This window comes from Sphaeroforma arctica (genome assembly GCF_001186125.1).
Source record: "Sphaeroforma arctica JP610 unplaced genomic scaffold supercont1.54, whole genome shotgun sequence".
Taxonomy (NCBI): Eukaryota; class Ichthyosporea; order Ichthyophonida; genus Sphaeroforma; species Sphaeroforma arctica.
The window spans coordinates 81,469-96,333 of record NW_014040504.1 but is presented as its reverse complement, the minus strand read 5'-3'; the positions used below and the strand labels follow the sequence as shown (position 1 = coordinate 96,333).

Sequence of the window (14,865 nt, the reverse complement as noted above, 5' to 3'; positions counted from 1 at the left end):
ACACACTCGTTTATATACAAATGCGTGTGTGTATGTATGTATATATGTATTATGTATAGTCGTATGGATGTACGACGCACGCTGCAGGTATCTATCTGCGTGTGTCCGATTGGTACATGAAACCGAATGCTTATAATGAATGCCCCGAGCGTGGGCCTGGTGGCCTACACCGGATGAAAGAAAGTGAGAGAGTCAGTCGAAGACCACAGAACACTGCAGAGAGTCTGAAATTGAAATGAAATAAAGGAGAGTGAACGTATGTATCTGTTTAATATCGAGGAATAGTACATATTTAAGCTCTGAAATAACTGGTATATATCTCGAGTACTCCCAAAATGAATTGTACCGAACATTTCCATAGCAGAAAATGGAACAACATTTCCCTTTCTATTTCAACTGTTTTGTTTTGTAAAAAAAGCAATCAAGCCACAGTGACGGGTGATCTGTGGCCCGCGAGACCGTGACCAGTGAACACACTAGCGTTTTCCGATTTTATTAAAAACCTTCATTACGTTTTGCGTTAGAACGTAAAAAATCAGTACACTTTTCAGGTTTACGTTTAGCATGTCAAGACCCCCCCCTTCTCTCTCTCTAGTAGAGAGAAATAATAATATAAATAGTATGTAGGGCCATCAAGATGGCCATGCTTTAGTTTAGTCTGTTACTATTTATTTGGGTGCATTATTTGGGCTCTTAGGTGCAATAAGTGATAGGTTTTGGCTCACATAGTCCAACTGGTCTAGTAGGTCGGCCCATTGCTTCCCCACATATACGGTATAACGTTTTAAAAGATATTGAACCTAAATACGTTTACGTTCAACGTGTACGCTACACTACCATAAATAACGACATAACCAAATGTGGTTTTTTTGCAGTTGTGATCTTCATGTTATCAGGACGTATATTACTAAATAGTAAACGAACCTGTACGTTTGTGTAAGCAGAGCTACAGACTTTGTATCTGTATTATATATACACATACATACATACGCACATACGCACATTCGCGAAAAATCCAAGTATGCCTCTTGGTTTCGGAGAGATCGTTATCATTGGTTGCGTTGGCGCTACGGTGCTAATCGGTAAGTCAATCGCCACTCCGTTACTTTAGCTACATTCAAATTATGTGAAAGTGGTGTGGACATGTACCATCCTTATACTTGTTACAGATGTACTCGGATCATCAGAAGCGTACACCGTGATTGAAACGAATTACTGTACTCGATATTGTCAAAGCAGTGTGTATACATATGTTGCTTGCTCTCGACTTGGCGGCATACGGAACGACTGGATGGTCCTTAAAGATTGGGGCGAATTGTTGTACGTAAAACTGTTGCGGGGTTGGAGATACATACCCAGGTGTTGTACACGTGACGTTCACATATATTAACAGAGAATGGGCATACGTAAGCTGTTGTAGGGTCCAAAATGTTGTACATATGCTCGCACTTGCACATACCATACATATCTTCCTTCGCATGCACTCCTTCACATAGCTGTTGAGCACCTCTAATGGATAGGTGTGTATGCACTAGTGTCCTGTCACCTCCGTCTTATAATGGCGTGACACCGTTCTTGATTGCAGTCGAATAAGTTTCTTAATTAGCGAATCACTCGTTTAGAATCGGTATTATGTGCTCGGTATTAGGCATACTTTGTTTACCTCCGCTGTTTGTACGTATTCATCGTCTATCTGATTGAGTTTAGATACTGATCCGTGGTAGTAGTGTGCTCGGTATATTATATATATATATACCCGTATACACATATACATGCAATTGTACATTAACCATGTCCGACGTAGTGTCTGTAGTTGTTGTGTGTGTTGGAAGGTCTCGTCATCCGACCATATGATCCGTCTACAGGTGCACATATGCTATATCAATCGTTATTTCGTGTGTGTTTGCCTTACTATGTACGTGTGACTGGTGAATGCCACAGTGTGTATTAGATTCACAAAGAGGCGTATATATACCTGTAGAAGGCATAGGGTGCGTAGATAGACGCAAGAGAATAAAATGAGTATCTCGGGTCTATATTAAACCACAGTTCTCACCCTAGTGTATAACAGGATTCAATGCATGTGTGCGTGTATGTGTATGTATGTATGTCCTTGCTTTGGTTTCTAAGGTCTGTTGTATATGCAACTATGAGCAAGGCTAAGCGCCTATAACTATTCATGCGCGCAACAGTCGATGTCAATTGATCACGAGTCTCCTGAATTATCTATATTGAACCATTTTGAAGTCTCGGTTTTTAATCGCGCTCTCTCAAGTACTGGTGAGTAGGTATATATGTACGTTCATGTCCTCAAATGGTGTGATATATACGTATACTTGACGAGGTTTTTATACGTCCATTGTTCGCATTTTACCTCAGCCTGATACGGTTCTAAAGCTGGCGATTATCTGACGGGAATGTGCACCTTCAAATTGGCTGTGTATGCACCATGTTGAAATAGCAAACTTCGGTCCTAAATATACATTATTATATTATATTTCTATATTTATATTTATATATTTATACATTTAGTGTATATATATATATATATATTATTATATTTGTTATTATTTTTATTATTATCATCATTGTATATATCTCTGATTTCAACGCGCAAGTCCGAATTAGTTTGATACCCAGTCACGTCTATACGACTTGGTACCTCGACCGACTTCTGTGTCCAGCACTTCTGTGTACATCATGCGTTCGCACTCCGTCAGCTTAGATACAGGTTTCTCTGATATGGTGTAGATGCTTATGTTCACTGTCTATACCCCAGTATTATCGCCAATTACATACCCAGCCAATCCCAAAATGGCACATCAAAATATATATCTGTATTGATTCGGGGTCGAAGGCGGTCATCCTGCGTTCAGCAGAAACGAACAATGTTAAACCCAAACATATAACCAGTCAGTGCCAAAACCTAATTCCGGCCCTAATTTCCATACAACCAGGACCCAAAAAGGTCATCCCACGCCTAGCCGAGACAATCAAGATGGCCCGACAAGCCATGGCCGAGGCTTCCAAGGAAGGTGCGGCAGAGAATGCGATCCAGAAGTCCAACGCGTTTAAGACACCCACCCCCCCTCCCGGAGGACCCACCCCCCAGCCACCGCAGCCACCCCCACAAGTACCACAAACACCCCCACGCCACAGCCACCCCAGCCACCGTCTAACCCGCAACCACCCACACCCCCCACCATCCCTAATGAAGTACCTGGGCCCAAGGACTTTCCTCCGCCTAAGGGTGTGTGAGGAATGAAGGACATGAACGAGGGTTCTAGTCTGTAGGTAATCTGCTGGAGGGTTGGATGATATGAAGGTGGTTTGTAGGCCATTGGTGGTCTGGTGCGCATGCTGGTGTCTGTAGCGCGAAGTGTTCGGAATGAGGTTCTTAGGTGTCGATAACTATATATATTTGTTTGTCTAAGGGTGTATACACATCTGCTTCCATGATTTCTTAACTGTCAGAGGTTATTGGAGAAGTCTATTTTCGTAGTTCGAAACTTGAGCAGGGTGGGTGTAAATCGATACGTTGGCGTCGACGAAGGCATATGATGTCACTCACATAGATCTCCTTGAGTGAATGTTAAGAGACTTGGCATAACCGCCACACATCTCCTTTATACATAGACGCGTAAATGTGTATTGCACCATTTATATATACATGCATATATATATATATATATACATGCATATATATATATGTATGTATGTATGTATGTATATGTATGTATGTATATGTGTATTTCATATATATATATATAGTGTATTTTCTACACGTCGGACGTCTCGTGTAGTGCAACCACATGACACATGTATGGCTCAAGACCACTATGTCGTATCATCCGGAATACATCATATATCGAAATCAATTCATAGCGCTGGCTGGCGACAGCGCCAACTTCCTTAAACTGGACTGTAGTCTATAAATAAAGGCATTTATAACCTATGCTGAAGGACGCATCTAGAATTTATATAAATTACGAAAAAATATAGTCACAGAACTGCACATTACGGTTTGTATAATGTGTATGCCGTCCATATGGGAAGGTTGTTTTTGTTGTTGTTTTTTAAATAAGAAGCCCATGGCACCTGGCCTCTCTAGACTAGAGAGAGAGTGGTAAATTCATCATGAATATTTACGTCTCAACCCTTCACCGTAATATTCTCATGGAAATTAGGCTTGTCTTTTTAATCAATGTTTCCTTATTACAACCTATATCTTAACTGAACAATTTGATTCTTAAAACAACCAAGAGACTGTGCCCCCATCGTCTGACAATGGATTCGTCAGCTCGCTCTTTATGTATGCAAGGCATTTGCAAGCATGAAATATGTACACTTTTTTTTATTTGTTGATTAGAACTCGTCGATTATTAGACTGTGGCGGCAGAATTCAGGGATTGCTCCACTCGTCTAATCTAAATCCCCCAAAAGTAAACGTCGCTGTTTCTGACAACTCATTTTGGGAAGCGGGGTTGGGTTGTCCTCCCCTCATTCACCCATAGATGTAAATATACATCACAAATATAATTATACAATATCTGCGTACATATATACATGTTGACTACTTATTGTTGCTTGCACTCTTCGGGGGTATCCTTCTTGGGTTCGTAGTCGCCATCATTCTCCTCGTCATCTTCGTCGTCAAAATCACCATCGTCGTCATCCTCATAGTCGTCTTCATCGTCGTCATCGGAATAGTCCTCCTGCACAAAGGAAACGGCCATTTATCAGAGAACATCTAATATAACAAGTGAACAAGCACCGAGATACACGGAAACGGGCAGTTACGAGAATATCTTAAGTGATAACTTATCCAACGGTCACTTTCCATTCACCAGATAATACTAGTGATAGTACAATCAATCGGTAGATTTAGCGCGTGGTGGATAACAAAATTACCACGTACTCTTTTTATAAGTACAGCTATGGCGCGTCGAGCATTGTCTTAGAGATTTACTTTTAGTGCCAGAAGCTTGGAATATACATTTAGTAACAGCGTCAACGTACATACATCTGGGGTGCATTAATCGAGTATTATATACAAACAAAACACGATCCACGAATGAACGGCCGATAAGTACTATACAGATATATTCATTCGACAGATACCCGGTATAGACACCTTCTATCAATTGATAAGTGTGAATAGTTTGCGCCGGATATCAAAATTTATGTTTGACATGGCACATTGACACGAGGCATGAAAGTAGAAGCCTTCTAACGTACGTAGGCCATTTGCACCGTAAAAAATATTTCTCTCACAGGTAATATCGTATATGAATCAGACATCCGTTTCAACATACAATCGACATGCAGCATACAAATCTAATTGCTTAGATGCTTATAAACGTGAAAATCCATACAAAAGTGCGAAAGTGTAATCTGATACGATTGATCACACATGTAATGTGTTTCTTACCAAAAAATATAAATAAATGAACAATAAATACACGAAGAAAGTAATATCATTCAATTTCAATGAGCAACAACAATGATGAGCACAATAGAATCATCTACAGATACTAAATATGGAGACTACTTTACAAAACGTATATGAATATGAGCAAAGGCAAAAAAAGCAGCCCTCCCCATATATCAGTCAAATTTACTATGCTTACTAAATACACATATATATACAAGTATGTATACATTCGAAACACGTACGTATGAAATATGTATGAACAAATACAGGAGGTGCGAGTATTTGCGACTCGCCATATGATAACGACTTGTATCATGTTGAATTATATGTATAAATATATATCTCCTGTAAAGAACTCTGAAGAATTGCGATACTTCCAGAAGTGCTACTAATCAACATACATAATGATATACGAACATTACTAGAAATATGTACATATATATATATATATATATATATGTGTATATATATATACAAATATACATATATATATATATATATATCTACATATGTATATATATACATATATCCTTACATACATACATATATACATATATATATATACCTATCTATATATATATATATATATATATATCTACATATGTATATATATACATATATCCTTACATACATACATATATACATATATATATATACCTATCTATATATATATATATGTATATATATATATGCTTATTTATATCATATATACATACATGTATATATATATATATATATATATATACACGTATGATTTAGATATGATATATGTATAGATATGCGTATACATATAAAAATATAAATATATATATATATAATGCATATTACATGTTCATATTCGTATATATATATACATGCATCTACGTACACAAATACATAAACATGTATGTATGTATGTATATATATATATATATATATGATTTAGATATGATATATGTATAGATATGCGTAAACATATATATATATATATATATATATATAAATATATATAAATATGTACACATATATATGATTGTATATATAATAAAAATATATAATATAATGTAATATATTATATATATATATATATATATATATAAATGTGTGTGTGTGTGTGTGTGTGTATGTACATGTTATATATATATTTATATAATTTGTGTGAGAGTATTCATATATATATATATAGTCATATACATATGTATATATATATATGTGTGTGTGTGCGTGTGTGTGTGTATTTATACATGTGTTTATGTACATATATATACCTATATATATATATGTGTGTGTGAGTGTGTGTGTGTGTGTGTGCGTGCGTGCGAACATATTTGCATATATGATCTATGATTATTGCTATTGCTATTGTTATTGACCACTTACCAATGCCTCGCCAGTGAACCAGAACACGGCCCTTGGGATGATCTCGTCTTTAATAGTCTCGCCCAACTCATAGTCAGCCTCTAACCGCTCACTGATTTCCTCCGCTGCCTCCTGATCTGCATCAATATCCTCTTCCGATGGCATCTCGGGGGGTGAGAAGAAGTTGAAGAAACTCTCGCGAGGTTCGGTACTCGTTTTCATACGGATCTGTCCGCTGGCTTTGTGTCTTTGCTTCTTGCTCTTGGTGGTTACACACAAGTTCTTCTCGGCCGATTTCCAGTCAATGACGGTGCCCTCTGCGCGCTCGAACATCAACTCTGTGCTGGTGCCGTCATCGCTGAGGTGATATGTCTTGATAAGTTCCGTGTTGGTAAAGTACTCGTTGGGTTCGAATTTGAACACTAGTTTAAAACCAAATTCACCCTCGGCTAAGTACTCGTACGTAACATCCACCAACGACTCCAGACATTCCCGATCTTGTTCTTCAATCATATTGTCGATATCCGGGTTACACTGCATTGCGGTCAACCAGAACGCAGGGATGCCCTTGACATCGATCTCGTCTAAAGCATCCTGTGCTTCTTTGTCACCTTCACTATCCAGGTCAACAACCTTGTCCTCGTCTTCTTCATCGCTCTCCTCATCGCTGTCGACGTAGTTGCACTCCTCCTCAGTAGGCTCGTAATCACCGGTCACGATCTTCGATCGGCGTGTGTACAGTGGTTCGTTCAGTGTCAAGAACTTACGCTCCAACGCTAGCAACTCCTGGTTAAACTGGCGCTGTAGGGCCTGGTGCTCGCGGTTGATGTTCTTGAGTGCTTTTACACGGTTTTGGATAGGCTTGGGAAGTGATTCAACATACCCTGAACCCTTACCAGTAAGACCTTCCATGCGACGCTGTAGCTGTGCCATCAGCTCAGGATTTTGCATCATGGCCTGAATAGTTTCCTGATCGAATCCTTTACCTCCAGACATGTTTGAGCGATCGTCGTTCTATTCACGATATGTATACGTTCAATAGTATTTGAAGAATAAATGCCGTATGTAGCGCGAGGAAAAATATGCCAGAGGCGTTGATCTGTGCTGTACATTAATATTCTACTACCAAAACTGTAGTACTTCTTTTCGTGACCATAATATTCGTCATGTCAATACTGTGAAATACACGCACAAGTGGGGAATAGACCATGTGCAATAATTCTATTGATTCATCAATCGAATCGGAATCGGAATCGGAATCGGAATCGGATCGAACCTGTAGGACAAGCGTATAACTGGTAATTTTTTTGCAGCCTCCTCAATTTATTATATTTCGAGTACATAGTTCCAAATTTAATATATTTTGCATTTATTTTTGGATATCTAAGTTTCAGATTTGAATATTGAAGTTCCAGATTCCTGAGTTGGAACACATTTGTTTCGTGAATCACGAACATATTTTCGTGTCCAAGGGTAGCTCCAAATTTCCAGAATTTAAACATATTCTGAAATTTAAATTTCCCATAGCCTCCTGAAAATAGAACAAATTTCCAGTACTTGAACGTATCTTGTGATGAGGTTCAAATTTTCTTGGATACATATTATATTCAATATATATATACGTAACTTGACATAGCCTTCTCAAATAAAACAAAACTTGATACATATTTACGCCGTTTCCCGTTTGAAAAAGAAAAAAAAATATTTGAAAATGTATTTTTAAAAGCGTTTCCGTTCGAGAGAGCCTATTCACTGCATATTTATAAATAGCAGCAGGGTAGTAAATTATCTTTTTTTTTGTAAAAACAAAAACAAAATAAACAGTCGTTTCCGTTCGCCCCCGACCCCGAGTCCCGTGACCCCCCCCCCCTCCTGTTGCTGCTTTTTTTTTGTATTTTTTGTATAAAATTAAAAAGGAACACTCTCCCCCACCCCTCGGAGTCGGCCCTCGGGCCTCGGGTGACGGACTAACGAGTCTTCGAGACCAGTCGGCAGTCAGTGAGTCAGAGTGTCGACACTTGATGACTCAACAGTCGACACTTGGGCCTCTATTTATAGTTGGTCAGGTGCTCTCTTTGTATAGCCAAGGTATTTTGCGGTAGTGCTGCAAGCAGCTCGTATAAAGTCACTTATGGCTACCATATCTGCAAGCTAGTGCTGCTTCGAGGTGTATCTGCAGTAAGAGTCTCGTAACCGTGATTGAAACTGCGGAGCGACTCGCGCTGTGCGGCAGCAATTATTAGGTATTAGAGCAGTATGGTAATAAATTATCAGTACTATGTGATTATTGGGTATCAGAACAATAGTTGATAAAGTACTTGCGCAAACCGACGTTGTTCCTGCGTATGATCACACTATATCGGTGAAATTATAGAGTACTTGCGCACTCTGTGGTTGAATTCAAGACCATTAAAGGTTGATAGAGCATAGAGTGGCTTGATGTCGAGCTCGTACATCTATATTAACATCGAATCGTGCGAGTACTTTGTTTTGCGTATTTACTATTTCGCGGTTGGTGTAGTCTAAATTTTTGAGTTTGATTCACAGTATGCAGTGTGTTTCAATCGTTGTTTCTGTCAAATCTTGTAATCAACGTTGTTTGAACTTGTTTATCATACTTTTTATGTACCTCGTAGGCTAATAATGTTACAATTCATATTTGTTTGAACTTGTTCGAATTTATTCTATTTACATGTATCTTCTCTTTGTCTTTACTTTCTCTTTCTCTTTCTCAGTACCTCTCTTGGTTTTCTCTTTCTCTTTCCCGGTACCTATCTTGGCTTTCTCTTTCTCTGTACTTGTCTTGACTTTACTTTCTCTTTGACTTTGACTTTTACTATTTTGACTGTTTCTTTTGTATGCTTCTATATGCCCCTGTGCTGCGTCGCCGCCTTCGCATGTTGTGTTGGCGCCTCCGTATGTATCGATATATACTATACATCAGGGTTTATCAGCTATACTATGGTGAGCCTCGAACCATATACTAACTAGTCGGGACGCTTTACGCTACCAGAGCAGCTGATTCGACCTCGACCGCGAGCACAGACTTGTTCCTACTGACAGTGTCATCGATAACATTCTGCAGACAGTTTCTACTACATACACGCCTTAAAGCCCATCTATCTGGTTTGGATTTGTATGCAATATCTGTGTACTGTATGAACTTCTTCTCGCACCAATCGCAGTCCCGTGCGTCTTTTAAACAGTTCTTCAGATCCGGAAAGAGCATGCTGGTGTCTTCACACCCAAGTGATACAGGTTTCTTCAGATGATACGCGACAGTCCGTGCAGCCAACTCCTTCAGACTGAATGCAGTCTTACATTCCCCAAGATCAATGTAACAGGAGCCCTCGGTACCCCTTGCTAGTTGTTCCAGCAGAGCATTAGACTTCTCGTAGAACCGCAGATCCTGGTCGTGTCGGCGTTTGAATGTGAACAGCATAGGTAGAAAATCCTTTGTTTTCAGTAGAATCTCTCGGTTTTCTTCTACATCTATGATAACATTAAAGAGGAATGAACATGCACTCGATTGTACCTCAATGGAGTCAAAATGCTTGCTCATTGCCGCTAGAGCCAGAGCTATAGTGTCCCCCCCCATCGCCACAGCGACGCGGTTGGTCTTCAGGAAAGACAAGTTTCGCATCACACCTAGACCGTAGTTCTGCATGACCACATTTGAGGGAAAGTGTCGCATTGCTGCGAGCACAACATCCAAGGCTTTCATCTTCACAATCTTTGCCGTGCAATCTATACTACAAGCAAGGTTTTGGATCGCTCCACACCCCCATTTCTGGAGTTCGGTATCGAAGGGGAATCGCTTCATGGCGTCTAGAATCAGCTGGATTCCGCCATCTGAATCTACTACACATCTATTCGCGTCTACCAGCCATGTGACGTTCTGAATCAACATAAACCCGGCCGCTTGTAACGAGGGATTGTTTGGCATGTTCCTCATCGCCTTGCAGACGAGAGGCACAACGTCTAGTTGCTGTACGATGTATTGCTGGTTGTCAGCTCGGTGGAAGGTAAGAGATCTGTACACCATGTAGCAGTTGCGTTGAATGACCGCATCGCGTGGATTCTGCACCATCACATCCTTTATAAGCTGGGGTACATGTAAATTAGTCGCCATCTCTATCGCAACAGCATCTCCTTTTGTTACCTGGCGCATACACACAAGCGACTGGTTAATGAGGAGCATGGCTCTGTCTTCCAGTGCGACGCGTAGTATCTCACTGATGGGACGCACCGCACGGGACAGGGCCGTACTCTGCCGCTCCGACTTGGACATGGTAGCCAATTCTTCTTCACTCTCAATTTGCACTTGGAATCTGCACAGACACTCCAGCACCTCGTTTGGTTCCATCTCCTTCCAGGCCGCCAGGGAGTCCAGTATGGATGTGAGCGATCTATTTTTAGGATTCAACCATCTCGAACTGGCTGTCAATCGGTTGTGTGAGTTGCTACTGCTACTCGCGTACCGGGCTGAGCCAGAGCGACCGTCCCCAACATGCCTGCTGCTGCTGCTGCCTGTACTACTACCACTGCCATCGCGTATATTAGCCAGGAGTTGTGTTACTCGGCGTTTGAGTGTGGGGCGTTCAGTGCGATCGGACGATCTACTGCGAGTGCGCGTGCGCGTGCTTCTGCCCGTGATACCATCGATTCCATCATTTACATTTAGGTTGCTGCCTGAGAATGCCGTCGCGATGTCGTGAGCATCGTTGTTGATAGCATCCGTTGTATTGTTGAGGTTGTTGCTGCGCTGACTCCTGTGCATGTCTTACTGAGCGTTTATTCAAAACTCGGATTTCTTGATGTGAGATCTAAGTGTTTTCTGTGTTCTGCTGTGAAATGTAGCGTTTAGTAATCAAACCAAGTACGTTTTATATGAATTTTGCCAACCTTGTTCGTGGGTAAGCTGTGGTGTCGATTGCTATTAGACTACTTGTATAGTGTATTCGCTAGAGAACTCTATATTCTAAAACGAACGTGAGTGATATTGATCGTGCTGCGCGTCTGGTATTTATACGACAGTTGATAACATGGCACCGGCGTTTTTGTTTATCACTTTATGAATTCTTCCTCATAGTACAGCGCTTTGTAAAAGCTGTTTTTTAAAGTGCCAGCCTATGAGTATCTGATCGTTATCAGCCAGTTATCAGGATCGTCTCTTTTTTTATGTACACGGTTCGCTTGACCCGACGGCTTAGTTTTACAGAAGAACGTTGTTACATTGGACATTTCAATGTTTTGTACAAGTTATACGCCATGTTCTATGTACCACATTTTATTCTCGTGTTTCGTGATGAAGGGAGTGATATGGTTGATATCATTTGCAAAAATGATATGCGGTACTTTGAATATCTGTATGTGCCGACAATCAAGTTTAAATTTGAATACTTTAAAGCCAATTAAATATGCCTTATTTGGCGGTTTATCTGTACACGAATAATATTACTATATATAATCTTAACTTACCAATAATAACTCGTTTAATATTTATATTTGAGACTTGAATACAGAGCACTCATTGGTCCAAAGTTCAACATTGTATCTACAATCAAATCTTGCCCCAAAGATTGTAAAAAAAAAATACGGAGCAAATTATAGCTCGTATGGAATGTTGATTTGGCGAATCCAAATCAAAATGCGTTTTCAATAAACTGGGGTGCATTTTTTTACACAAAATTTATACAACTTCGCCTCCCCTGTAAAATGAGAGATTGGAAAATCGTACTGTGCTGGAGATCTATACAGTATACACTGAAAACTATTAATACATACAATACTTGGCAGAACCACCAACAAAGAGAAATTGTCAGACATCTCAGATTACTGTCAGGAGAAAAAGAAGAAGAAAAAATTCACAATTACGTCAGCTTTGTCAGAACACAAGCAGGTGTAAAGTAGAATTCTGCATGTCTGGGCGGCCAGTGCTACCTTCTCTCTCATTTCTTCATTTATGCTCAAAATCTATTCGCCATCGGCTCGGTTACAGCCTCCTCAGAAATGAACATAATTTTTTAACTTATTGAGACCTGGGAAATGCAGCTTTGTCGTCAAAATGCTTTAGGTGTGTTCAGGCTGTTACGATATATCGGAAATATGAATCAGCTGTACAACTACATCAGCCGGAAATGCCCGTCGCACGGATCACTTTGCATAAGCTGGGCAACTATGTCATGGCACAGCACAAGTTTACGTAGAATCCTTGTATGTGTGCAGTTAGCTATACTTATATCACTGCATTTGTTAGATTAGGTTCTCATCACCATCAGAGGCCTTTCGTTCTTTGATTTAGCATCAGTGTGCGCTCCACTGTTACATAAGGAAAGCGGGTTTACGGGTGAAGTCTAAGAACGTAGAAGTTCGAAAAATGGACCAGGGCCACGGCACACCTGGGTATGTCGATTGCGATAAGCACAAAGATTGCTACATATGTTATCTATACGGCGTATACACACCCGTACATCGTGTTCTGTTATGTTCGTGCTTGAGATTCTATCAGCCCGCAGACTTCGTCACGCAATGTTTGTATGCACAGTTATGATATGCCAGATTCTGAATCAATCGTGACCTGGATAATCTAATGGCTCTCATTCTAGTCCCGACTAATGTGTTTATATGCAATGTGGATAAATCGTATCACAACAAGTGCTGTCATCTAAATGCAAATTCATGTGTTCGAAATTCCGTTTCTGTGTGTCGCTCAAAGAAAATAACATGCGTAATAGCATGTGCTATAGTATAGAACTGTGCGAGTTATTTAGTACAGTCATATCGAGGGCGTTCCTCACTACGAGCACGATGCAAGATGATAGTGTAGCTTTCCATGCGGTTTTGGGGTTTATTCACGTTGCTGTTCGTGCTTCATACAACCTCAGATGAAACGGGAGCATACGGCAAGGTGTGTAATGTGCTATTTGTGGGTTACCTTACTTTAGCAAGCCAAGCTTTATTTTCTACTTCTGTGATTGTCGACACTAGCAGCTGCAATACAGAAGTACATAAAGAGGTGTTAGAGCCACAGGCATGACTCTACAGGAAATGCAGTACTTTTCGAGCTCCTGCGTTCATACCGGCATTCAATCCGCTCGGTCTATGCCCGATTGCTTCAGTGACGTCGACTCGATTTGCCACCATCCGTTTGGCACATAGTCATACTTTTAATATCTACTGCAATTCTGAATCTGAACTATGCGGTTGCTTGCCGTCGTCTAACTTCCATTGTAAAATTAAGGATGGTTTCCATATCGGACCCCCGTCGCCATAGTCTGAGTAGTATCTGTGTTCACATACACAGTTGTGCCCATTTCTTTCGTTTGCATTCCTTCACTGCCAATCTGCATACGACCCAGTTAACTTCGGCGCCTGTGGTACATGGTTGACAGCTCCCAATTCTTAGAGTGTTCGTTGCTCCCGCACTATACTAGACCTTTTATGCTTCCAGTCTTGGTTTATATCAGTACCATAACAGGCTGAGTTCTGGCTCATACCTCACGAATCTTGGTTCTCATAGTAGCCCAAAAAAAACCTGTAACCTAACCTTGCTGGCATCCTTATCACAGGTTCCACTCCACTCTTCGACGCAAACTGACCAGCCTGGTGAGCCGCACAGGCAATCACTCGCGCAAGAACCGTACACCCCACGGCAGCGATGCACCAGATGTCATCGCTCACCTGTCCCTGGACATTGCCAAGTGGCAGTCGATGGACTTTTTGGCTATGCTACTGCTGGTCGAGCAGTTGCGGGAAATGACTGAGATAGACCGATTCGGTACGTAAGCAAGATACGATCAAGGCACGCGGATATATGTGATGCGAGGGTCGTGATAGGTATTGTCGTGGTAGTGTGTGGCAGTTGATGGGCCTTGTGGTTGTCCTGTTGCCACTAACGCGGTTGTAGTAATGACTGTGATTGCCCAACTTCGTAGGTGTTAAATACTAAATAGGTGGCTACCTCGGAAAAATGAATATGTATTGATATATATATATATGTGTGTGTGTGTGTGTGTGTGTGTGTGTGTGTGTGTGTGTGTGTGTGTGTGTGTGTGTGTGTGTGTGTGTGTGTGTGTGTGTGTGTGTGTGTG

The 14,865-nt window shown here is 40.6% G+C and overlaps 4 protein-coding genes across 5 annotated transcripts in view; 2 read left to right on the top strand and 2 right to left on the bottom strand.

Moving 5' to 3' along the window:
* The first annotated feature begins 896 nt into the window (after positions 1-896).
* On the top strand, positions 897-3,955 carry SARC_01385 (hypothetical protein). Its single transcript, XM_014304903.1, has 2 exons — positions 897-1,082; positions 2,958-3,955. Exons 1-2 carry the CDS (start codon positions 1,022-1,024, stop codon positions 3,263-3,265), a joined length of 369 nt encoding a protein of 122 aa, XP_014160378.1. The 5' UTR covers positions 897-1,021; the 3' UTR covers positions 3,266-3,955.
* Positions 3,956-4,577: 622 nt separating this feature from the next.
* Positions 4,578-7,768, bottom strand: SARC_01384 (hypothetical protein; the record flags this gene model as incomplete). The annotated part of the gene is made up of 2 exons (XM_014304902.1): positions 4,578-4,715; positions 6,794-7,768. 2 exons carry the CDS (start codon positions 7,766-7,768, stop codon positions 4,578-4,580), a joined length of 1,113 nt encoding a protein of 370 aa, XP_014160377.1.
* A 1,633-nt stretch (positions 7,769-9,401) lies between these two features.
* Positions 9,402-11,755, bottom strand: SARC_01383 (hypothetical protein). Its single transcript, XM_014304901.1, has one exon. It carries the CDS (start codon positions 11,550-11,552, stop codon positions 9,774-9,776), a length of 1,779 nt encoding a protein of 592 aa, XP_014160376.1. The 5' UTR covers positions 11,553-11,755; the 3' UTR covers positions 9,402-9,773.
* Positions 11,756-12,942: 1,187 nt separating this feature from the next.
* Positions 12,943-14,865, top strand: part of SARC_01382 — a 12,647-nt gene continuing 10,724 nt past the window's right edge. For both annotated transcript variants that reach the window (XM_014304900.1, XM_014304899.1), the window contains exons 1-2: positions 12,943-13,177; positions 14,344-14,552. In XM_014304900.1, coding sequence (XP_014160375.1) covers positions 13,152-13,177; positions 14,344-14,552 — 235 coding nt within the window. In that variant the 5' untranslated portion in view covers positions 12,943-13,151. The remainder of the gene's footprint in view (positions 13,178-14,343; positions 14,553-14,865) is intronic.